The 26497-nt window shown below is 40.8% G+C and overlaps 1 protein-coding gene across 11 annotated transcripts in view; it reads right to left on the reverse strand.

The window, feature by feature from the left end:
• The window catches only part of LOC139539751 (kelch-like protein 25), a 60059-nt gene that overhangs the window by 24707 nt on the left and 8855 nt on the right, over positions 1–26497 (reverse strand). For 4 of the 11 annotated variants that reach the window (XR_011668007.1, XR_011668009.1, XR_011668008.1 and 1 more), the window contains exon 2: positions 21860–23711. The exons of 1 other annotated variant lie outside the window; for it this stretch is intronic. Coding sequence is in view for 7 of the 10 variants with exons in the window: in XM_071342993.1 (XP_071199094.1) it covers positions 21898–23711 (1814 nt within the window). In the remaining 3 variants the exon portion in view is untranslated. Of the gene's footprint in view, positions 1–6328; positions 7253–11434; positions 13157–17215; positions 17359–21859; positions 23712–26497 lie in introns of those variants that run through there. 6 more of the 11 variants (XM_071342995.1, XM_071342998.1, XM_071342994.1 and 3 more) reach the window with 3 other exon arrangements.

Genomic DNA, 26497 nt, shown 5'->3' on the forward strand with positions numbered 1-26497 from the left:
GGTGAGAGCTGAATGTTGCGAGGCTTTCTGGTAAATGTAGGAAACTGCAGAGGAAGCTTGTGGAGAGGATTGCACAATCTTGGAGGGTAAGGGAAAATGCTGTTTTATAAAATAAACAGTAAGATATGTGATTTAGCGGGTGTATTTTGTGTATTTTCACTACAGTACATGTAACGATGCTCGTAATGTATAAAAAAAATTAAAAAATTCTTATAAATATCAGCAAGCAAACAATTTCAGAGCACACCGGTGTACTGGCTATCCAGGTATCTAGAGGAAGGATAAATCTACATGCTGTGCTTACACACCTTTGATAAATACTACAGACAAAGTATAGAGGGCTTATCACAGCCTGTTATTTTCATGTCATTCAAATCTGTTCACACAGACTCAAGAATAAAGCAATAAGGTTTCCCTCATGTTGGCATATTTATTGGAAAACAGCAGCATGTTATGGATCTGACTTTTCTGCTGCAATTCTCATTACCGCAACGCGTCCAGCTCTGTCTGAACGTATGTTATGTTGTAATTTAAACAGAGCCAAACTAAATTAAAATATCCTGAAATAAATGTATGGATGTTCTAATAGATGTTTTCAAATGACAAATTATTAACTGAATATTCATGTATAATAATGAAAAAAAGTGGAAAAATTAAGTGTCCATGACTGATGTTCTCATCCGCCGCAAAATTTGAAGGACTGTTTACACAGAGAATTAATAAAGTTTGATTTTGAATGAAGCAACACATCTGCCAGTACCTTCAAGATGGCTACCAGGTAAGGAGATCTTTATATTTCTCCAGTTAAAAGTTAAACAATCTCGTCAGACTGCGTACACGACAGTATTGATTATCATTACCGATACAGGTAGTTTTCCAGATTTAGAAAAACGTTAAGTTTTTAAATCTATGAAAATATAATTCATTAATGTCTAATTATGTACATTGAGGTAAAAAATAAAAAAAGGTGCTTAGTCATCATGTCTTCTCCATTGTTAGCAAAACATGCTAAGGTTTCTCATCTACGCAAAACCATTCTCACTGCAATTTAAGGCCAGTTGCGGTAGAGAGAACTTCTGTTTCGTTAATGAGAATTTAATCAGACTATTTAATATATATAATGAACTATTAATTTAAATATTATTTACTAACTGTTGATATTTTGCTTTATGTCCTGTTTAATTGCAGACAGTCAAGTCAGCAAGTGACAAAAAGAAAGCTTTAGCGAAGGCTGACAAAATTCAGAGAAAGTTTACACCAACCCAGAACTGCTGGAAGAGTACAGAAGGAAGGCAAGAGAGGTTAGGGGTTGGAGAAGTTACAACAAGAATAATTAGCATATATATGGTCTATAGGAAGCCGATGCCCTCATACATGCCCTATAAGAAGTCAAAACCCTACAGTGTTTAGAAGTCTACACAAGCGTGCGCACATCCACCAGGCACACTCACACACAGAATCAGTAAGCCATTTAGATTATACTATAGGATGTCCACAGTCTGTAAGCCATTCAGTCACTACTATAGGATGTACACACACACGTCAGTAAGCCATTCAGTCTTTACTATAAGATGACGTGTCCATAACAGTAAGATTTTTCCCATGTTTTGAGAAATGCTCATTTCATGTCATGCTTCCTTTCCATTTCTAGATATCAAAAACAAAATTTTTAAGTCAAGAAAACTCAAGATCTGACAAAGCAGCAACATGAAAAGAAAGCACAGTGGCGGGAAAACTCAAGGTATTACAGAAAAAAATAAACATCTAAAAGCTGTATTGGACATAATACCATCAAGCGAGGAAGACGATACACTTCAACATGTTCAAGAAGCAAAATTAAGAAGTTATTCAAAATCGTCAAGAAGACAAGAGAACAGCCATTCTCACCTCAGCAGGTATATGTCCCTGCCATCAACTCCTAAAAGAAGAGACACCAGGACCAATGAAGACATCTACCCCAAAGGACTCACCCAGAAAGAGGAACCGAAGAAAGAAAACAATCAAATTGAGGTCAAAGTTGCACTACACAGAAAAGCTGCTGGAGAAGACCAAAGAGATTGTCAACCTAAAGAAAAGACTTGAGATGATGGCCAAGAGGAAGCAGGTAATTGACAACATGGAAGGCAGATAGGTCCAAAAGAAAACTACAAAGAGAGGTCATCAGAGAACATTATCCAGTAACAGCCAGAGAAGACTAATGTGCAAACTCATTAGCCACTTCCTTCATCAAGATGAAGTCTCCACTGTAATAAATGGTAAATCAGGAGAAATTCAGAAAAAGAGCCAGACATTCCATAAGAGCCCGGACGTACACTATGGAAGATTTGTCTGAGAATTCAAGGCACAACCTTTCAAAAGGCTCTACTTGCACATCATCATCTGCACATCCATCACTCCAGTGTTAATGCTAAATTGTAATTATTTCACCTCTATGGCCTATTTATTGCCTTACCTCCCTAATCTTCTACATTTGCACACACTGTACATAGATTTTTCTATTGTGTTATTGACTGTACGTTTGTTTGTGTAACTCTTGTTGTCTCACTGCTTTGCTTTATCTTGGCCAGGTTGCAGTTGTAAATGAAAACTTGTTCTCAACTGGCCTACCTGGTTAAATGAAGGTGCAATAAAAAACATCTTTAAACTTAAGCCACTTTGGATTGGCCAGAAAAGAGTCAGACAGAAACATGTGCTTGCAAAACGCATGAAAACTTTGGCTGAAAGATAAAGAAGCTGCACTAGAGCTTGGGGTCATAGACACATCAAGGGACACTGTACAGGCCAGTGTGTGTGTAGTGACAATGACATGTGCTCTAATGTTTTTGTATGCGTTTTGTTTTTAGCCTGTTTGTTATGTACTTTTGAAGCACTGCAAAATGAAATTGATTTAACTTAAATCCATGGTTGTACCAATATGATCTAATTTTCTACATTAAAATGTCATGTTTTTAACCATACCTCAGTCTTAGTATCATTACCAAAATCAACCTCATTTCCTAACCTGTGTTCATTTAATTTTAATGAATGGAAAATAGTTTGCTTTTAAATGCATATGCAGAATCTTAAAGTTACATTCTTTCAGGCTTGCCACATTTTGAAAATATGTCAGGTTAATGAAATATCAAAAATATTAGGTTGAAGATGTTGCGGTAATGAGAGAAGTCAGTCAAAATCAAATAATTTTTAATTTAAATATATTATTTCAGAGTTTCAAGTAACTTAAATCTATTGTTATTTATTTTTTAATGTGAAAATGTATTAGCTTTCCTAATGGTCTTGACGTTTTCAGACCGTTGCGGTAATGAGATTAAGGACTTGTTTTGGAAAATATGTTCAAAGAGGTGTTAAATTGCCAGTAAATGTTTTAAATTAATGCTCAAACACTTCAGACCTTGTTATTAATGCCCAAAAAGGAAATTTGTTGATGCATGTCTTTAAAGATTATGTTTGAAATCAAGATTGTGAGAATCACCCTAGCACACTCATTTAGCCAACTTAATTCTGTAATTATAATAAAATGTTGCATTGCTTACAAATCTTCCACGTCGCTTGCTCAAAATGGAGCCTCTGACAGAGCTGCTTTGACTAAGTGACAATTAGAGGTCGATCGATTAAATCGGCTTGGCCGATTAATTAGGGCCGATTTCAAGTTCTCTTAAACGGAAATCAGCATTTTTGGACGCCGATTACATTGCAATCCACGAGGAGACTGCGTGGCAGGCTGACCACCTGTTACGCGAGTGCAGCAAGGAGAAAAGGTAAGTTGCTAGCCAGCATTAAACTTATAAAAAACAATCTTAACATAATCACTAGTTAACTACACATGGTTGATGATATTACTAGTTTAACTAGCTTGTCCTGCATTGCAAATAATCAATGCGGTGCCTGTTAATTTAATCATCGAATCACAGCCTACTTCAACTTCACAAAAGCGCATTCGCGAAAAAAGCACAATCATTGCACCAATGTACCTAACCATAAACATCAATGCCTTTCTTAAAATCAATACACAAGTATATATTTTTTACACCTGCATATTTAGTAAAAGAAATGCATGTTAGCAGGCAATATTAACTAGGGAAATTGTGTCACTTCTCTTGCGTTCAGTGTAAGCAGAGTCAGGATATATGCAGCAGTTTGGGACAGAATTTTACATAATTATGACATAACACTGAAGGTTGTGCAATGTAACAGCAATATTTATACTTCTGGATGCCACCCGTTAGATAAAATACAGAACGGTTCCGTATTTCACTGAAAGAATAAACGTTTTGTTTTCTAAATGAGTTTCCGGATTTGACCATATTAATGACCTAAGGCTCGTATTTCTGTGTGTTTATTATATTATAATTAAGTCTATGATTTGACTGAGCGGTGGTAGGCAGCAGCAGGCTTGTAAGCTTTCATTCAAACAGCACTTTCCTGCGTTTCCCAGCATCTATTCTCAATGCTTGAAGCACAGCGCTGTTTATGACTTCAAGCCTATCAACTCCTGAGGTTAGGCTGGCAATACTATAGTGCCTATAAGAGCATCCAATAGTCAAAGGTATATGAAATACAAATGGTATAGAGAAAGTCCTATAATAACTATAACCTAAAACTTCTTAACTGGGAATATTGAAGACTCATGTTAAAAGTAAATCAGCTTTCATATGTTCTCATGTTCTGAGCAAGGAACTTTAGCTTTTTTACATGGCACATATTGCACTTTTAATTTCTCCTCCAACACTGTTTTTGCATTATTTAAACCAAATTGAACAGGATTCATTATTTATTTGAGACTATAGATTTTATTCAAGTATTAAAATAAGTGTTCATTCAGTATTGTTGTAATTGTCATTATACATTTCTTTTATTTTTTAAAGTCTGATTAAATCGGAACCGTCTTTTTTTGGTCCTCCAATAATTCGGTATCGGCGTTGAAAAATCATAATCGGTCGACCTCTAGTGACAATAACAAGCTATTTAGAAACGCATAGTCCTTCCTTGTATGTAGCAATGTCACAGAATTTAATACAATTTTAGACAACGCCTTTTAATTAAAATAGGCATTTATGTTCTCAAATTAGTCTCGCAAGTAAATCGAATACTAACGTCCATTTGGATATGCGAATAACTGTGCCCATCCCTACTTAAACAGCATCGAACAAGAAATTATACGATGAGTTTTGCTTTTTCTGTTGATGAAATGGGTTAAAGCACTTTAGAGGATAATATTTATGAATAATCCTGGAGATTTAACCTTCAAAGTTAGACTGTCAGAAGCTGGACTGCATTCCTTTACTATCAAAAGGAGTAAAAGGCGGAAGACAGTCAATTACCTTTTAACTTGTTCTGTATCAACCTACTATTGTGTATGGCTCTCAGACAATATGGAACATGCCCTGGAAGTTGAGACCAATAAGGTTTCATTAACAAGTCTATCAATGCTTTGTATTTTAACATCTCTGCACATCCTGCTTTCACACCCCACACAGAGTGTGGAAGAAAGGCAATTTTCTTTAAAGAAGAAACAATAGCGGATTTGGCATATCACCGGTTCATGGTAATTGTATGATGAAGGATCTCAGCCTCCTATTACAGTGTGCTGTGTAACGGCTCATGATATCCTTATCTGGACACCGGTCTAGACTGGAGCAGAATGAACATAGCTCTGCTGCATAATGCGATAAGGTTTGAAATTTCAGGGCGGATAGGGATAGTAACGAGCCAGTGGATTCCAGGAAAGGGAAGTTCAGTGCAATGCCATGTCAGCCTGTTCAGATTACTGTCAATTTACATAGGGCAGGCTGAACAAGCAACGCCTAGATCCTCCTATTCTGGGGAGAGGAAGCTGTGTTTAATATATGTAGACAGGGTTTGTGAGGGAGAGTCTAGTATGCTCTCTGTTCCCTGTGTCTAGCTACCAGCTGCATGGCGTTGCAGTTGGAGCACCAGTACATTGGGCCAAAACACCATGTTTCCTGCGACAGTAACATGTGCCACAGAGAGATCAGATTAATATCCACAAAATATGATGTAGTGCCTCTGCAACAGCCACACAATTAGCTGGTTTAGTCTTTCTGGAAGCAGGGGGTACTGGTTGGCATGGTGTCACTACTGCTTGTTCTGGCAAATGAACTGGATTACTGATCTAGGCACAGTCACAATGCAGCTACCCAATACAATCCCTCTGGACTGGAGGTAAAAGAAGCAGTAACATAAGTGTACCATGCTTTCAAACACAATGTCACGTGGTGGGACTGGGACACACATGGAGCTGCAATTTTGTTTTAAAAGCTGCAATATGCAACTTTTTGGGTGTCCCGACCAAATTCACATAGAAGTATGTGTTATAGATCTTTAATTCTCATTGAAAGCAACATAAGTACAATATCTATTGCCATTTCTATGCTTCCGTTAAGTCTAGTTTGAGTCTTAACCTGGTTTAAAAAACTGAAAGTAAAAACGGCTGGAAAATATATTTCACAGCGGTTTACATGGTGCAATGACGCCACACCAGGGGTGTCCAACCCTGTTCCTGGAGAACTACCTTCCTGTTGGTTTTTGATCCAACCACAGTTGTAACTAACCAGGTTCAGCTTATCAACCAGCTAATTATTAGAGTCGGGTGTGCTAGACTAGGGTTGGAGTGAAAACCTACAGGAACGCAGCTCTCCAGGAACCGGCTCTACACTATACTTGCTTTTTTAGTCAAACTGAAATTAGGTGAACTATTAGAATTTTAGCAACCAGGAAATGGCAGAGCAATTTCTGCATAGTGCATCTAACTAGCAAAGCTCCGCCAGTGCCATGTAAAGGGTTGGTCACATGTTTTATGAACTGAAATAAACAATCCCAGAAATGTTCCATATGCCCAAAAATGTTATTCCTCTCAAATTTTGTGCACATTTGTCAAGATAATCCATCCCCATGACAGGTGTGGCATATCAAGAAGCTGATTAAACGGCATGATCATTACACAGGTGCCCCTTGTGCTTAACACAATGCCACAGATGTCAAGATGAGGGAGCGTGCAATTGGCATGCTGACAGCAGCAAAGTCCACCAGAAATGTTGCCAAAATTTCCCTACCATAAGCCTCCTCCAATGTCATTTTAGAAAATTAGGCAGTATGTCCAACCGGCCTCACAACCACATGTAACCACACCAGCCCAGGACCTCCACATCCAGCTTCTTGATCTGCAGGATCTTCTGAGTCCAGCCACCTGGACAGCTGATGAAACTGAAGAATGTTTGTCTGTAATAAAGCCCTTGTGTGGGCAAAGAAAAATAATTGATTGGCTGGGCTTGCTCCCCAGTGCGTAAGCCAGTCTCCCAATTGAAATGGACTGATATCCTTGCGATCAGCCAAAACACACAAAGCTGAAAGTAATACCTTTCAAAAAAATAGCAACAACACTTTATTACGGATGGCTATGAGAACTGTCACAGTATGGTCAGACTTTACTGACCAAATGATTGATACTTGCAAAACAGAGATTATACAGCTTTTAAAAAAGGAGAACTCACCCCAGTCATCATTCACTTGGAAAGGTTTTGACAAACTGACTACTTGGAAAAGTAGCATCCTATAATGGTGCCACATTGAGCTCTTCAGTACGGGCCATTCTACTTCCAATGTTTGTCTACGGAGAGTGGATGGGCGTGTGCTCAATTTTATACACAGGTCAGCAACAGCTGGGGCTGAAATAGCTAAATCCTCTAATTTGAAGGGGTGTTCACATAATTTTGGCCATGCATCTCAGTGCTAGAGGCGTCACAATAGACCGGCTGTGATGCAGCCTGCATTCAAACCATGGACTGCAGTGACGCCTCTTGCACTGCGATGCAGTGCCTTAGACCGCTGCGCCACTCGGGAGCCCAAAATATATAAATCTATTGAGCTCACAAGCAACGAATGAATCGATTGTGGTGAGATATGGTTATGCACCTCAATGGATCGTAAAGGAAACCACTCATGCACTTATGGAGATCACAAATATCATGGATACATTAGAACTAGTGGATATATGGAGGCTGAAAAACCCTGACCTAGTGAGATATACATGGGAGGCTTAACTTCTCTAGGATAGGCAGCATTTGGAATTTTGGATGAAAAGCGTGCCCAAATTACACTGTCTGCTACTCATGCCCAGAAGCTAAGATATGCATATTATTAGATTTGGATAGAAAACACTGAAGTTTCTAAAAAAGTTTGAATCATGTCTGACTAACAGAACTTATTTGGCAGGCGAAACCCCGAAAACAAACCATTCAGATTTTTTTGAGGTTACTCTTTTCAATGGGAATCCAGATTTCTAAGGGACCATCTTGCAGTTCCTATCACTTCCACTGGAAGTCAACAATTGGTTGAGGTTTTTCCTTTAAGAAAGCTTTCAGGCGCGTGACCTGAAAGCTAGCTACACTTTGTTTTCCTCCGGTATTGAACACAGTATATCCCGTCTTCAATTTCATCGATTATTTACGTTAAGAAATACCTAAAGTTGTATTACAAAAGTAGTTTGAACTGTTTGGACAAAGCTTACAGGTAATTTTGTAGTCATGTTGGAACCGGTGTTTTTCTGGATCAAACGCGCCAAATAAATTGACATTTTGGATATACAGTGGGGAGAACAAGTATTTGATAACCTGCAAAATCGGCAGTGTTTCCTACTTACAAAGCATGTAGAGGTCTGTCATTTTTAATCATAGGTACACTTCAACTGTGAGAGACGGAATCTAAAACAAAAATCCAGCAAATCACATTGTATGATTTAAGTAATTCATTTATTCATTTATGCTGTCGGGGCTGGTTTTACAGTAATTAATTTGAATTTGGTGCTCTGCATTTTCTCTGGCTTTTTGCCAAGTGAGACAGTAGCGTCCTGCCTAAACTCAGATTTTTGAATATAAACTTTACCTAACAAAACATACATGTATTGTGAAACATGAAGTCCTATGAGTGTCATCTGATGAAGATCAAAGGTTAGTGATTAATTTTCTCTATTTCTGCTTTTTGTTACTCCTCTCTTTGGCTGGAAAAATGTGTTTTCTGTGGCTATCTACTGACCCAACAAACGTTTGGTGTGCTGTCGCCGTAAATCCTTTTTGAAATCAGACATGTTGGCTGGATTCACAACAAGTGTAGCTTTAAAATGTGATTTCATGAAAGTTTTATTTTTATAGTAATATATTTGAATTGGGATCTCTGCATTTTTACTGGCTTTTGGCCAAGTGGGACGGTAGCGTCCCACATATCCTAGAGAAGTTTCTAGAGAAGTTAAGGTACATGTTCCATAAGGCATTTCTGCCAAAAAACGCATTTTGATTTTTAAAAAAAGTTTACATTCAAACGGCTCTCCTGTGAAGTGGTGACCGGCAACATACGCCTAGTTTCCTGGAACGGGTCACAAATGTGGAAAAATTCAAGGGGTCTGAATACTTTCCGAAGGCACTGTATTATGCGACACTTGTCATGAGGTTTTAGTCCAGAGAGGCTAGAAAAGTGAGCAAGATATCCAAAGACTGTGCAGAATCACAGAATGCAGACTTAAGAGCTTTTGTTTTTAACACCTTGATGTTCTTGTTGCACTTAATTTTAATAGCTAGCATTTTGATGGCCATAATAGATATGGAGACAACTGACAGCCTTGTTTTACTCCTCTTAAAATACTTTGACAATTTATTTACTATTTTACACCTGGGGTTGCTGTACATACAGTTGGTTAAAGTTATGAGATTCACTGAAATTAAAGTAATCCAGGCATTTTTTAAATATAAATTCAGTCGTACTTTATCAAACGCCTTTTCGAAATCTTTCATAATGTTCCATTATTTCAAGTAATTGTCGTATATCTCGAATATGTCATCCATGTAAAACAAACCTGTCTACCAGATATTGTTCATCTTGATCAATCCTTATTCTGTGCTATGCATTTTGCAGGATTTTCACATCACATTGTTTTTTAATAAAATGGACTGGATTTTTACTTACCACCTGCATCCTGTTTCAGTAGTAATGAAATCAGACCTTCTTGAATACCTGAAAGGTCTACCATTTTCATAAGAGTAATTAAACACGTTAATATGTACTTTGATGTACTCAAAGATCTGCTATACCGCTACTGGTATACCCTCAAGCCCTGGTTTTTCCAGACTGAAAATATTTAATTGCCTCAAGTTCCTCCTGTAAATTGGCCTTCACACAGGTCTTTCTGTAAATGGTGTTAATTTGACGTTTATTATTTTGAAAGAAATCCTTAGTTAACGAAGCTAAGTGGCGAAGGAGACTGAAAAGGAAACATGCTTCAAATATCTTGCTTCCTCTTTCAAAATATAATTTGTTGAATCATGGATGACTTATTTGTAACGATTCTGTAAATTATTTTTGGTAGCATTTCTATGTTGAAGATTAAAGAGATTGGTAAAATGCATATTTTCCATCCAATTCGCTTTATATTTTGTATTAAACTCAGCAATAAAAGAAACGTCCCTTTTTCAGGACCCTGTCTTTCAAAGACAAGTCGTAAAAATCCAAATAAATTCACAGATCTCATTGTAAAGGGTTTAACCTGATGAGGACCAGAGGGCGCTATTTACACTTTGGGGGGAAATCGTTCCCAATTTAAACGGCATCGTACTCAATTCTTGCTCGTACAATATGCATATTATTAATACTATTGGATAGAAAACTCTAGTTTCTAAAACCGTTTGAATTTTGTCTGTGGGTAAAACAGAACTCATTTGGCAGCACACTTTCTGACCAGGAAGTGGAAAGTCTGAATTCGATGCTCTGTTTAAGCACCTGCCTATAAATGGGCATGATACGTATGACTATACGTGCACGTCATACACCTTCCCCTAGATGTCAAGAGGAAGTGAGAGGAGAAAGGAGTTGATTATCTTGGCCTGAGATGGAATTAACCCTCTTGGAATGACGCGTCCTCCATTTTTTGTTTTCTGCAAGCGCGTGGAGGGACCTGTAATTGCCTTCTGAAAAGCTGTCTTTACAGGCGAATACGATCTCCGGCTTTGATTTTATTTGATACATGTCACAATATCATCGTAAAGTATGTTTTTTCAATATAGTTTTATTAGAATATTGATATTTTTTCGGGACGTTAGGCGTGTTGCGTTGTCTGTGTTTGTTGACGATGGAGAGCTACTTGCCACTTGGCTAGTGCGCTTGCTAATTCAAGAGGGACAAAGGACATTCTAAAACCAAACAACGATTGTTCCCGACAAAGGACCTCTTGTACAACATTCTGATGGAAGCTCATAAAAAGTAGGACTCATTTTAAGATTCTATTTCATATAATCTGTCGAACTGTGTACTATTAGTTTTGCGCTCAGGTTTTGGTCACTATCTCGCCATAACCTAAGCCTTATGTCGTAAAGAAGTTATTTTTAGAATTCTAACACTGCGATTGCATTAAGAACTAGTGTATCTATCATTTCCTATACAACATGTATTTTCTTGTAATGTTTATGAATAGTTATTTGGTCAGAATAGGTGAGAGTCTAATAGAAATATCCGCACATTCTGGGAAAAAGATGCTACGTTAGCAGTGTGTAACCACTGATTTCAGCTCTAAATATGCACATTTTCAAACAAAACATAAGTGTATGTATAACCTGATGTTATAGGACTGTCATCTGATGGAGCTTATCAAGGTTAATCAAAAATTATATATCTTTTGCTGGTTTGTTACGATCGCTAACGTGCCTATTGCTATCGCTAACGTGCCTTGATGAATGAATGCGGTAGTGTGGTAGGCTATTGTAGTAAGCTAATATAATGCTATATTGTGTTTGCTGTAAAACACTTAAAAAAATCTGAAATATTGGCTGGATTCACAAGATCTTTGTCTTTCATTTGCTGTACACCATCGATTTTTCAGAAATGTTTTATGACGAGTATTTAGGTATTGCACGTTGGTGTCTGTAATTACTCTGGCTGCTTCCGTGCTATTTCTGACAGTAGCTGTTATTGTAGCTGCAATGTAAAACTGATTTATAGCTCAAATATGCACATTTTTCAAACAAAACATAGATTTATTGTATAACATGTTATAAGACTGTCATCTGATGAAGTTGTTTCTTGGTTAGTTAGGTTGGCTTTGTGCATGCTACCTGTGCTGTGAAAAATGTCTGTCCTTTTTTTGTATTTGGTGGTGAGCTAACATAAATATACGTGGTGTTTTCGCTGTAAAACATTTTAAAAATCGGACATGTTGGCTGGATTCACAAGATGTGTATCTTTCAAATGCTGTATTGGACTTGTTAATGTGTGAAAGTTAAATATTCCTAAAAAATATATTTTGAATTTCGCGCTCTGCCTTTTCAGTGGAATGTGGGAGGAGTTCCGCCTGCGGAACCCCAGAGCCAGACAGGTTAAACACCGTATACCATGCTTGTTCAATGAACCATAAACAATGAATGAACATGCACCTATGGAACGGTTGTTAAGACACTAACCGCTTACAGACAATAGGCAATTAAGGTCAGTTATGAAAACTTAGGATAGTAAAGAGGCCTTTTTACTGACTCTGAAAAACAGCAAAAGAAAGATGCGCAGGGTTACTGCTCATCTGCGTGAACGTGCCTTAGGCATGCTGCATAGAGGCATGAGGACTGCAGATGTGGACAGGGCAATAAATTGCAATGTCCGTACTGTGAGACGCCGAAGACAGCGCTACAGGGAGACAGGACGGACAGCTGATCGTCCTCACAGTGGCAGACCACGGATAACAGCTGCACAGGATCGGTACATCCGAACATCAAACCTGCGGGACAAGTACAGGATGGCAACAGCAGCTGCCTGAGTTACACCAGGAACACACAATTCCTCCATCAGTGCTCAGACTGTACGTAATAGGCTGAGAGGCTGGACTGAGGGCTTGTAGGCCTGTTGTAAGGCAGGTCCTCACCAGACATCACCGGAAACAACGTTGCCTATGGGCACAAACCCACCGTCGCTGGACCAGACAGGACCGGCAAAAAGTGCTCTTCACCGATGAGTCGCGGTTGTGTCTCACCAGGGGTGATGGTCAGATCCCCGTTTATCGTCGAAGGAATGAGCGTTACACCGGGGCCTGTACTCTGGAGCGGGATTGATTTGGAGGTGGAGGGTCCGTCATGGTCTGGGGCGGTGTGTCACAGCATCATCAGACTGCCTGCAATGACAAGCTCAATCTCAACACTGTGCGTTACAGGGAAGACATCCTCCTCCCTCATGTGTTACCCTTCCTGCAGGCTCATGCCATGGCCAGCGAAGAGCTCGGATCTCAATCCCATTGAGCACGCCTGGGACCTGTTGGATCTAAGGGTGAGGGCTAAGGCCATTTCCCCAGAAATGTCTGGAAACTTGCAGGTGCCTTGGTGGAAGAGTGGGGAAACGTCTCACAGCAAGAACTGGCAAATCTGGTGCAGTCCATGAGGAGATGCACTGCAGTACTTAATGCAGCTGGTGGCCACACCAGATACTGACTTACTTTTGATTTCAACCCCCCCTTTGTTCAGGGACACATTCCATTTCTGTTAGTCACATGTCTGTGGAACTTGTTCAGTTTATGTCTGTTGTTGAATCTTATGTTCATACAAATATTTACACATGTTAAGTTTGCTGATAGATCTATTTATGCCATACATCAACCTCAGCTCTGTAGACTTTGCTGAGAAGAGACAAGCACTAGATAATTTATTCTGATATTGACCCTACGTAGCATGTTTCTGGTCACAGGTTCAGGACTGGTAAAAAAAAAAAAAAAAACGCAGGCCTACTCAGATGTGGCGGTAATTAATGCCCATGCAGTGTTCAATGTAGAATTGTTACTCAATTTAGAAAATTCCAAGGAATGGGCATAAACTAAATTGAATGTGTGTATATCGAAAAGAGATTGGTTTGTAACCCTCAACTTGCCAAATTAAGCCCAGTTTCAAATAATAACTGAGACGTGAATCACGTCGCACCATTCTGTTATGACATGTTTTTTTTAAACTATAAAATAGGAGTCTTGACCATAAGAGCCCAGGAAACAAGTGTTTTGTCTACCAAATTAATAAAACAAGCACCACACTGCTGAGGTTACTACCTTTTTGAAGATTGTGTGCCACGACATACCCAGTTGATATTACGGTTTCAATAATTTTATCTTAAAATGGCATACACAAATGCATGTATTTTTCGTCACCCTTCCCAGAGTACTTGGGGTGGGGTGTACTCGAACAGTCAAAAGGTCAAATGCCTATCCCGAGCAGACAGAAAATCCACAGAGATGAGATGACTTGGGATTAAATAATGAAGTCATGAAACAAATGTAATATACACAACTGACATTTTTGTAAAGTAATGTGAATTAATAAGCGGTCACTACCATCATGGGACTATTAATTGTTTTATTCTGTGTTACACTATTCAGCCCACAAGAGCACATGTAACTTTTTACATTTATCTTGAAACCAAAGTGTTATAAAATATAGAACAGACACCGAACCGATATCAAAAAGCACTAACAGTAAAACTAAAGCAGGTAAATGGTCATGTGTTTAACATTGCCCATTTAGTATTCTCTACAGTGTGGATGCTTGGGGTGGAAAGTTCTGGTGAAAGAACAGGCAGACTGTAGCCTGAGGTGTGTAGCAGCATGGCAGACTCCCTCTGAGGACCATTAACTGTAGTGGAGCTCAGATGTCTGTGATATGACTGACTGGGTGCTGGGCATCTGTCCAACATCTCTGCAACTTTGTCAAATTGCCCAGGGTATTGGTGGTAAACTCAGATTGGTTCATTAAAACCTCCTTAGGCTAGGGGGCATTCCCAAGGTAACATTCCCAAGGTAAACAGACTATTTCTCAGGCCCAGATGCTAGAATAAGCATATAATTGACAGATTAGGATAGAAAACTCTAAAGTTTCCAAAACTGTGAAAATATTGTCTTTGAGTATAACAGAACTGATTTTGCCTCTTATTTGGAAAAATCCCTTTTCCATTGCCTGCCCCTCCATTTAAAGGGGTATCAACCAGATTCCTTTCCCAATGGCTTCCTCAGGCTGTGACCAGGCTTTAGACATAGTTTCAAGCTTTTATTTTTAAAAATGAGCGAGATTAATCAAAACGCATCGGGTGTCCTTTGATTAGTTCATGCGCCCGAGAGTTGTAGCTCGACATTTTCTTTCTCTGTAGTATTGAATAGTTTACCGTCCGGTTTAAATATTATCGATTATGTATGTTAAAAACAACCTGAAGATTGATTATAAAAAACATTTGACATGTTTCTACGAACATTACGGATACTTTTTGGAATTTGTCTGCCCTTCAGGACCGGAACGAGCCTGTGGTTTTCTGAACATAACGCACAAACCAAATGGCGGTTTTGGTTATGAAACTAATCTTTATCGAACAAAAATAACATTTGAGTAACTGGGAGTCTCGTGAGTGCAAACATCCGAAGATTATCAAAGGTAAGCGATTAATTTTATTGCTTTTCTGACTTTCGTGACCAAGCTAATTTGCGGCTAGCTGTTCTTACTGTTTTGTCTAGTGATTGATACACAGACGCTTGGATTGCTTTCGCTGTAAAGCATATTTTATGGATTAACAACAAGCTAAGCTGTGTTTTGGTATATTTCACTTGTGATTTCATGATTATAAATATTTTTTTGAATTTGGCGCTCTGCAATTCAGCGGTTGTTTACGAAAATGATCCCGCTAAAGGGATCTGTGCGTCAAGAGGTTAAAAGACACCATTACTGTATTTCTGTTCAGAATTATGGTCAACCATCATTATATAGTTGCCTCTGGGTCTGAGGTTCATAAAAAAACATGCTTTAAAATATAATAGCATTGGGTGGGAGCAGAAGACCTTTAGTGCAGTGCCTTGATTCATACAGTAATATTTTTATAATTTAACCAGGCAAGTCAGTTAATGACAAATTCGTATTTACAATTACGGTCTACACCGGCCAAACCCAGACGACGCTGGGCCAATTGTGTGGCGCCCTATGGGACTCCCAATCACCGCCGGTTGTGATACAAACTGGATTCGAACCAGGGTGTCTGTAGCGACACCTCAAGCACTGATATGCAGGGCCTTAGACCGCTGTGCCACTCGGGAGTACTGTAACTAGGTTACTTTAGTTTGCTGAGCGTGAAAGCGATCACGATGTTATAGTATCCCCTTATTTTCTGCTCAGGCGTAATTCAATTAAATCTGAACTCACTGTGCCTAACCACTGAGCTGGAAAACCCCCATCTCCAAGCCAGACAGACACCTCATAGCTTTGACACTGTTTTCCTCTTCCTCCCACAACCAACCACTATCACGTTGTACAGGAAGGAGTCAGCTGTAAGACACACTCAAGCCAATAAATACAATCAGCTCAAGGCCCTGTGGGTGACTGTTTCACAAACATCAGGAATGAGAAGAGGATACAGGCCTTTGTACAGTCACCATGTTGGACTGACGAGAATTCACCCCTGGGACACAGCTAAGCCGAGAGAGGCATCATCCCTGTGCCAAGAGAGCATTCTAATAGATCTACACCTCCCTATAGACATTCATTAGATTAAAAACGAAGCGCTTTGGGAGGGCAAAGCCTGTGAGACCAGCACTTTACAGCATTCTTCAGACACACTGGCAGGCCAAATTAAGCCCATCAGTACTCCAGATACATTTTCCATAATGTTTCTACCATGTTGGTATTGAAAAGGGTTTACCTAGGGGTCATGATAGGGGCTGTACCAAATGTTTGATGTATTATATTAATTGATTATACTTGTTTTATTAATAGAAGGGGAGGGGTTATAAGACCCCACCCTCCTTACATTTATAGGGTCCTAGACTACAGATTAACAATATATACTCATTCTAGAGGTTTAGTATTGTTCCAGTTTTCTAGGCTCTCTGCTTCTTATGAAGCATTTCTGAGAAATAAATCAACTTGGACATTTACTGCTAAGCTTTTATATAGCTATATAAACAAGAGTTTTAGTGTTGAGTAGGCATGGTTTTGGTCTCAGGAGTAGAAGATAATGACGTAGGCAGTGATATCCCTAGGGCTGGACTTCGGGTTTAATAAAATAATTTGGGACCTTTTAAATTTTGCAGAACTTACTCAGAAACATACACTATGTTTCTGTTGTCAACTTCTGTCTGCAAACGCATTAAAGTTTAATATTATTTAATTAAATAGTCATAATGCTAATTTCACCAATATTGACAAGGAAACAAACCAACAGTAAAGGCTTTTAATATTATAACAAATTTCCTAAATTATATTTCATAGAATCATTCCTCATATTGGATTGGATTAATAAGCATGACTATTCGACCACCCGAAACCATCCAGTGTAACCCTAGTCCTCACAGGCTGGCTTCTAGTCAGGGGGACAAACAAGGTTAGATAAAGTTATTGCTAAGTCCCCATTAAAATGTTAGAGCTTCAAGCCCTGAGATCTGATTAAGTGTAAGAGGGTACCAAAATGTCTGACAAGAGGCTCCAGTCGAATCTAAAATGATTAGGATACGCACGTCTGGCATAAAATGTGCCTACTGAGTACTGACATGCTCTTCTATTCACTGGTTTGGTCCAACACTATGGATCAACCATGTTGCTGGGGAGTCAAGACTGTCTTAAAGTTCAGTACCAGAGAGATACTTGAAAAGCAGGTGGAGTGTGGCTAGATGCAGGCAGGTAGTCTACTCTCCCTCGTCCCCTTTAGCCTTCTGCAGTTGTAAAAAAATAAATAATAATAAGTTAATAAACAGGATTCACAGGCCTACTCACAGACCAAAGCATGTGGGTGTCTGTACTGTGACCACCTCACCGACTCCTTTACAGGGGAAGTCGGTTGCAGTCATTCAAAAAATTGTGTTTAGGGAGAAATGGATGTGTGGAGAGGGTGAGGATTAAACAGCAGCTGTAAGCTCAAATCAAAATCAAATAGTATTTGTCACATACACATGGTTAGCAGATGTTAATGCGAGTGTAGTGAAACGCGTGTGCTTCAAGTTTCAACCATGCAGTAATATCTAACCTAACAATTTCACAACAACCAGAGAGTCACCCAGCTACTGTCTCCCAGGCAGCCCAGCCGCCACATTCAGTCAGGGAGAGAGGAAGGGCAGCCACCCTGGGGATCCAGCCTCTGTAGCCTGGCCCCCAGGGGCTAATTATGAAGCTGGGCCATCTGCTCCTTTGAAATGCAGCCCTGTGATGTTGGCTGTAAGGTGAGTGTTAATGATTACACAGGAGACTAAACCTCAGCTCACAGCACAGGGGTAATGTGAACTAAGTTAGTTGTTTCTGTTCTCACCAGCCTGGTAGATGACTGGACATGGACTTGAGCCTCCCTGTAGCAACATCATCCATTAAGACTACAGGGGTGATTGGGTTTGAAGGTCTTTTCAGCAATACCCCAATAGTAGCTCAGCACCAGCAAACACACTCACCTACCTCTCAGATAAGAACCATAGCATTGCACAATTCAGGCACATGCATAACCGTAAATAACTGCGATGGTCTCATTTATTCATGATAAAAACAGGACATCATTTAAGAAACTACAGGGCTGTACTTTAGACTATTTAATTGGGTTATGGTACATTTGGGAGCTACTGGCTTTCACAAGTGAACAGCACCCACCCCCATTAGAGTTGCTCTCTGGTCACTCCATGTAAAACCGATTGAGCCCCAGCGTGTTCTCCAATAGGCTAATAGCCAATTGACTGGAAAACCTCTAATGCAGCTCACAAATAAATGTCTGAGTGGCTTACTGCTCTGCTGATCCTGAGAGGCACAGCGATTTCCCCCTGATAAACCTTCTAGCCTTTACTGCTACTATAGTACTAGCAACCACTCCCAAAAGCCATCATCCAGGTACTGCAGAGTTTGTACTTTTCCTTATTCCCACTCCACCCCCCCCCTTTCTAGTGATGCACCGATATGACATTTTAGGCCAATACCGATATTTTCCTTGCCCCAAAAAATGTATATCCATTTTTTTTATCAAAAAAAATAAATACCCGATATCAATTTTTTTAGCTGCCTTAAGCGTACAGTTAAATAGTTAACACACACACGGACGGACACAGCAGTCTAAGGCAACGTCTAAAGTATAACAGAACTCATATGGCAGGCAAAAACCTGAGAAAAAATCCAAACAGGAAGAGGGAATTCTGAGGTTGGTCGATTTTCAACACAGCCCCTATTGAACACACAGTGGGATATGGATGAGTTTGCACCTCCTACGGCTTCCACTAGATGTCAACAGTCTGTAGAACCTTGTCTGATGCCTCTACTGTGGTGGGGCTGAAGGAGACATAGTCAGGTCTACCATGACCTGGCCATGCTCTGACCATACGCGTTCACATGAGGGAGCTCTGTTCCATCGCACATCTGAAGTCAATGTAATTCTCCGGTTGGAACTTTATTGAATATTTATTTAAAACATTCTAAAGATTGATTCAATACATCGTTTGACATGTTTCTACTGACTGTTACGGAACTTTGACATTTCGTCTGCTTTTAGTGAACGCGCTTCCTGACTTTGGATTTGTTTACCAAACACACTAACAAAAATAGCTATTTGGACATAAATGATGGACATTACCGAACATTTCTTGTGGAAGTGGGAGTCCTGGGAGTGCATTCCGACGAAGATCAGCAAAGTGAAGATTTATAATGCTTATTATGAGTTATGTTGACTGCACAATTTGGCGGGTAACTGTATGGCTTCCTTTTGTGGCGGAACGCTGTTCTCAGATTATTGAATATTGTGCTTTTGCCGTAAAGCTTTTTTGAAATCTGACAGCGGTTGCAAGTGTATATTTAATTATATGTAAAACATGCATCTTTCATCAAAGTTTATGATGAGTATTTATGTTATTTGACGTGGCTCTCTGCAATTTCTCCGGATATTTTGGAGGCATTTCTGGACATGGCGCCAATGTAAACTGAGGTTTTTGGATATAAGTATGAGCTTTATCGAACAAAACATATGTATTGTGTAACATGAAGTCCTATGAGTGTCATCTGATGAAGATCATAGGTTAGTGATTAATTTTATATGTATTTCTGCTTTGTGACTCCTGTCTGGCTGGAAAAATGACTTTTTCTGTGATTTTGCAGTGACCTAACATAATCGTTTGTGGTGCTTTCGCTGTAAAGCCTATTTGAAATCGGACACTGTGGTGGGATTTACAACAAGATTACCTTTAAAATGGTATAAAATACATGTATGTGTGAGGAATTTTAACTATGGGATTTGTTTGAATTTGGCACCCTGCACTTTCACTGGCTGTTGTCATATCACACAGTTTACGGGATTGCAGCCATAAGAAGTTAATGGTGGTCGGACCCATCAATGTGAAGCTAGCCACATTAAGGACTAGCCACAATAGTGGACGCTGTTAGCCTTCAAAATAAAATGGCATAATTCTACTATTTGTATTCATTTGCAACACTGTCAATGACACTTACAAATTCCACTTGTGCCTAACCCTTATTGTGGCTAGATTATGAACAATTTTATTTATCTAGGCAGGTCAGTTAAACACAAATTCTTATTTACAATGATGGCCTAGGAACACTGGGTTAAATGCCTGGTTCAGGGGAAGAACGACAGATTTTTTACCTTGTCAGCTCAGGGAGTCGATCTAGCAACCTTTCGGTTACTGCTCTAACCACTAGGCTACCTGCCGCCTCACATAACCGGGTGCGATCGAGCCTCACTAGCCAGATTAAGCTAGCTGCTTATAAAGTTATCTTTGGGCAACAGGCTTAAGTTGCTGACTGAAGTTCAATTTCAATAGCTGAACAACAAGTGGCAACCTAGCTAATACTTACAAGGATTCCAAAATCATTGCTAAGAATAATGAAAATGAGTGCAGGTAATTGTTTTCAGGCTGGTTGTATTGGTGCCAGCTAGGTACCAAGCTAAAGCTAGCTACCCCAGAAGTTGCGGTCGAACAAATAATGCTTAATTACCAACACGGTATTGTAAACACATCGTTCGTGGCTGGTGTTTGCAGACTTTTCTATACAGCTTTGACAGTGCTACTGTATCTTTTTTTGACACGCAAAGACAAACGGTGTTCTATAGTATGTATGCCGTGAAGCTAATATCAGTGACGTCATTACTGTGTAACTCCGGTAGCGCAACATCTGAAAAATAGCGCACCTGGTAGTGTGTACCAGTGCTCAACAAGTCGGCGAAAGCCAACATCACCCACAACAGAGAACGGTTGGTTGTCAAGGGCAATGAATTCCATCATCTTGGCTTTAACGGATTTTGCCTTTGAGTGGGCACGCTGAAATTTTGTTACTCTTTCAAATGACTGCTCAATCCACACAGCAGACATTGTGGGCTAGTTTAGGACTACTGTGTTGCACTTAGAGCGCAAATTTTTACGTGGCATCATTACGTCATGTACCTACGTTATATAGGTATGCATGGCAGCTTTGACATTGGTTTTGCATATTATCTAAAAACGTTAACATTGGTATCGGCCGATTCCGATATGTTCACCGATATATCGTGCATCCCTACCCCTTTCCTTGAGTAGCCACACCTCTCCTCAGCACACACAAAATACAATATGGATTCCCCTAATGACTTTAAACAGCAGAACTTAGACAATCTTAGCAGTCTGGCGTTCACTTATCCTGAGATCAGTCTGCCGAGTGTGTACATGTCAGCAGCTAGCAGACTTCTGAGGCGCTTTCACTTGAAAGCCTTTAAATTAGAAAATACATCCAGCATTTGGGGAAATATAGTACACATCTTATGGAAAGTGCTCCATGAATATGTTCAAAGGATTTACACAGTGCACATACTTTTTTTTTTACTATTACAAAACAATATGCATATGGCTTACCCAGTTCTGGAGACCACTCCTTGTTCATGTCAAGGCTGCTAGGCAGGTAGATGTTTCCAGGTGCTTACGAACGCAGTGGGAATTAGTGAGTAAGGCACTGTGGTTATACTGTTCCAGCTATCAGACGTGGGGTCATAACAGTCTAGAGTCTTGCAGCGCTGCGTCCCAAAGTAGCCCCCCACCACGTACAGTTTGTTCCCAGAGGCCACCGCATGGCAGCTCATTCTTTTAGAAGTCATGTCCCCAACACGAGACCACTGGTTGGTCTCACAGTCAAAGCGGTAGGCGGAGGCGGCGGTGAACTCCGTGTCTCCGCCCATTATGAAGATCTGGCTGCCCAGAACAGCAGCGGCTGTATATCTCCACGGTTGTGGACATTCTGCTGCGATGGCCCAGCGGTTCTCTAGAGGGTCGTAGCACTGCACCTTGGAGGCCTTGTCTCTGTGTATGGTGGTGCCACCAAATACAAACAGCTTTAGCTTGGCGCTGACCACAGCTGCATTGCTAACACCATCTCTGAGCGGCGCCATCATGGTCCATTTGTTGGTGAGTGGGTCATACCGCTCTACCTGTTTGAGGGAGACTGAGGGGGAGGCAGGGAAGATGCCTGCTATGGCAGTGTGGCCACCCACCACATACAGCCAGTTCTCCAGTTCAGCCGAACCATGGCCAAACCGTGCTATCAACATGGGAGCGCCTTTAGACCACTCCTCGTGGACCGTGTCATAGATCCAAACATCCTTGGACACCCCGTTCTCAGAACCCCTCCCCCCAGTCACGTAGACCTTACAGCCAATTGCACAGGCGCTGAACTCCTTCCTGGGACTGGGCAAGTCCGACTTAGGAATGATCTCCTTGGCTTTGTGGTCCACCTGGTAGATCTTATCACACATGAAGGTCTGTCCTCCCAAGATGAGCAGTGTGTGGCCTGCCTTGCGGGGCCGGGCACAGGGGCTGGTGACCACCCCATCGTTTTGCAGGATCTTCTTCTTGCACTGCATGGCCTCCTCCACTATCTGCCGGCTCCTCTTGTCTGACATCACCAGCTCCTCGCAGGCCACCGCCTCGATCAGACACTCAGAGGGCAGCAGGGCCAGGCGGATTCCACCCAGCAGCTCAGGGAGGTAGTCTCTGCGGCCGTCCAGGTCGTAGCGTACCCAGCGCATCACAGAGTTGAACACGATATGCTCGTCCTCGATCTCCAGCTCGTCGCTGAGGATCAGGTCCAGCAGCTTGTCTTTGTTGAGGCCGTAGAAGTCCTCTGTGTCCCGCAACGCCTCAAAGTGCACCAGGCACATCCTCCAGGAGAGCTCATACAGCTGTTTGCACTGGTGGGCATCAGACAGTAGCATCATACCCAGGCAGTTGGACAAGTGCAGGTTCTTCTCCAGGAACGCCGCAGCAGCGTCTCTGATGTCGTGGAACTGCAGCATGTCTCCCGCCTCCAGCAACGACTCTGCGTTCTCCTCGTTGATGATGACACGTGACGAGTAGGCAAAGTCCAGCAGCAGCTCCAACACCTCTGGATGCACACTGTCTCTGAAGTTCACCTTGTTGTCCAGGCTCTCACGGAGCCCGCCGCTGAACATCGCCTCAAAGTAGCGGCTGCATGCGGCGAGTACCGCCCGATGGCAGGGGAAGGAGCGGTCCCCCGCCCACAGCGTCACGTCAGTGAACATGCACTGCTTGCGGAGGGTGTTGAGGTGGGTGAGCACGCTGTCTGGATGCGAGGGCTTATGGAACAGAGAGATGTTCATGGAGCACGTGCTGGTCCGGGACTTACGGTTTTCGTGGACGCTGACTGACATGATTTCAGAGCCCTCCAGGGAGTCGCTTGTCCTAATTTCTCCAACTACGGATAAACAAAAACAGAAAATGAGATGCAAAACAAACTGGTGGATGTTTTTCCCAACATACAATTTACTTCTAAAGTTGATCTCAATGGGGATTTATTGTTAAATCAAATAAACAGATTCTTTACATCTACTCATTGGCCCAAAGTTGAGGGCGGACTTAAAATATCAATTACATTTTTTTATTTATCCAACTGATCATAGACAACCAAATGGGGGAAATGTATTCAATTACTAGGCAACATCTAGATCATGTGATAACGTGCTGCTTATTTGAATGCCATTCCTACATTGGAATAATGCCTATTACAACACCGCTAAGCCTAATTGCAGAAAATGAATCATCCTAAAGTGCATATACCTATTTAAATCAAAGTTAGGCCTATGATTTGGGTTAGGCTATCTATTGAAATCAATCCAATTAGTGCATCTAAAAAAAAAATCTTCAGCAAAGTCTAATTTAAATTAACAGTGCTTAGTAGGTACAACATGATATTTATCACCTGATGTCTGAAATTATTCAGCAGTCTCAGCATTTTTTATTAGAGCTCACACACACACACTGCAGAGAAGGCCCACAGAGTAGTGGGCAGAATGCACTCCTCAGCTATATTGCACATTCAAGCCACTTAATGAATCTCCTGAGTAACGCATAGCCTAATTGTTAAGAGTTTGTGGAAAAACCTTTCAAAATCAACCTTCCTTCAAAGTAACCAACGCCTATTTATTAAATTGTAGTAGATACAGTTCCTAGCCTATGTAATGTCTTAGATGGCCTACATGCATATTAAATCATTAAGCAGACTCCCTGGCACGTTTCATAGCAGATCAGCAAATATACAGTTGAGCCAGTTTATTAATAGTCAGTCAACACAGGGCATCCCTTTTTAAAACGGTTTCTCCCACTTAACATCAAAGTCCACAAAGCAATATAACAGCAATTCATATAAACCGCTTCAGAGCTTTCAAACCATTATTATACCACAGAGCATTGGATTAGTGAAGTCATTCCAATCTGAAACAAGCAGACATTGCACTCAATATTCATTAGAATGCTTTTCTTTTCATCCTAACAGAGGGGAAATATTGTGGGGTGCACACTGCTGCTCAATCACTGTTAGTACTTCTACCGCATCGCAACACTCCGAACCCAAAAGGATCAAGTCTTCTTTTAACTACATGGGATGGAAACGGACAACTAAGAGAGTATATAAAAGCACTGTTTCAGCAACTTAATTTTATAGTAGCAGCTCTAGTATGTGTGTGTGTGCTGACATGCAGTTTGGGGTCCATAGCGGACAGGGGTTTGGGTTCAGTTGTGGCAGGTTGGAGGGCACAGGCAGGCATACACACATCAGCAGGGCATTTAAAATGTCAATGTCGGGTTGACAGGGAACACAATGCAGCGGGTCAGTCACAAAAACGATGGGGCACACAGCAAACCATGAAATTGAGTAAATGCAAAGCAGTGCGATTGTCCTGTACCAATTACAACAGCAAATACAGCTGATCCAGGCACAGACTGAAGAGGGTTGGGGGGGGGGGCACCATCAGATCCCCAAAAATGTTCCCTCTAGAGTCCGGTCTGATATAAATTAGGGCTGGGTGATATTTCATGCAGTCAACAAAGTGTTTTAAGTCTGGAAAAGTGCTATGCAGCTTGTGAGCTCGTACATTACTTAGGCCGGGGAACCACAAAATGGCCAAAGGAGTTCTGGTGGTGGTTTATGTTATTCAAATAAGTTTATTGGTCGGGCACACAGTTTTGATGATGTTATCGCAGGTGCAGCAAAACACTTGGGTTTCTAGCTCCTATAGTGCAGTAATGAAGCAATACAATAAACAAAAGTAAAACTTAAAATAAAAAAATTAAGACATATCAGAACAAGCAATATCAGAGTCCGGAATATAAATATGGGAATGGTGTGTGTGTATATAGACAGTATGACTAGAAAAGGTGTGTACAGCAGTAGTCATATAGGATGAGCAATGACTAGAATACAGTAAATGTGGGTAAAACAGTACGTAAACATTTAAGTGAGCAGTGTTGACTATGTACAAAGGACAGCAGTCTAAGGTGCAGGGTAGAGTACCGGGTGGTAGCCGGTTAGTGACAGTGTAAGGTTCAGGCCAAGGTACTGGACGGAGGCCAGCTAATGATGACTGTTCAGCCTGGAGATAGAACCTGTTAATCAGCTATTACTGCCAATAATAACTGCCAGTCATGCCCAGCGTGATCAGGACGATGCTGAATCATTCTCTGTGAGACTAAATACCAAACTTCCAGGACATTCACACATGAATGGGACCTCTTAATTAGATTTGGCAATAGGCAACTCAGAAACAAAGGTCCCTATTTTCCCATCTTGTTTCTTCCCTCTGTAAACATCTCAGCCCTTCTGACTAAAAGCCTTTCCAGGATCTTTTCACATAGTGTTTGTATTCCAGTGCTACTCCCTTAGACACAGGGAGGATGGAGAACCGGGGGGGGGGGGCTTTTTCAGGAGTCTGAAGCAGGGAACTTCTCTGCATTTGTGATGCTGAATGGATCACCAGCTGGTTTGCAGTCCTAATAACCAAGAGCTTCTATCAATCCGTAGGGACTCTACATGGCCCATTGGGAAATGGCTGGTGTCTGTGCAACTGAGGGCATGTGGGTTCAATCCCTCACGCTACTTTAACAAGCCAGTGAGTGAGTAATGAAAAAGTGTTTGAAAGAACAGCCAGGGAGTCAGGGACATTCAAGCATGGAGCTTTCAAAGATGAGAATTCTTCTCTTAGTAGA

The sequence above is a fragment of the Salvelinus alpinus genome, chromosome 15 (genome assembly GCF_045679555.1).
Source record: "Salvelinus alpinus chromosome 15, SLU_Salpinus.1, whole genome shotgun sequence".
Lineage (NCBI taxonomy): Eukaryota > Metazoa > Chordata > Actinopteri > Salmoniformes > Salmonidae > Salvelinus > Salvelinus alpinus.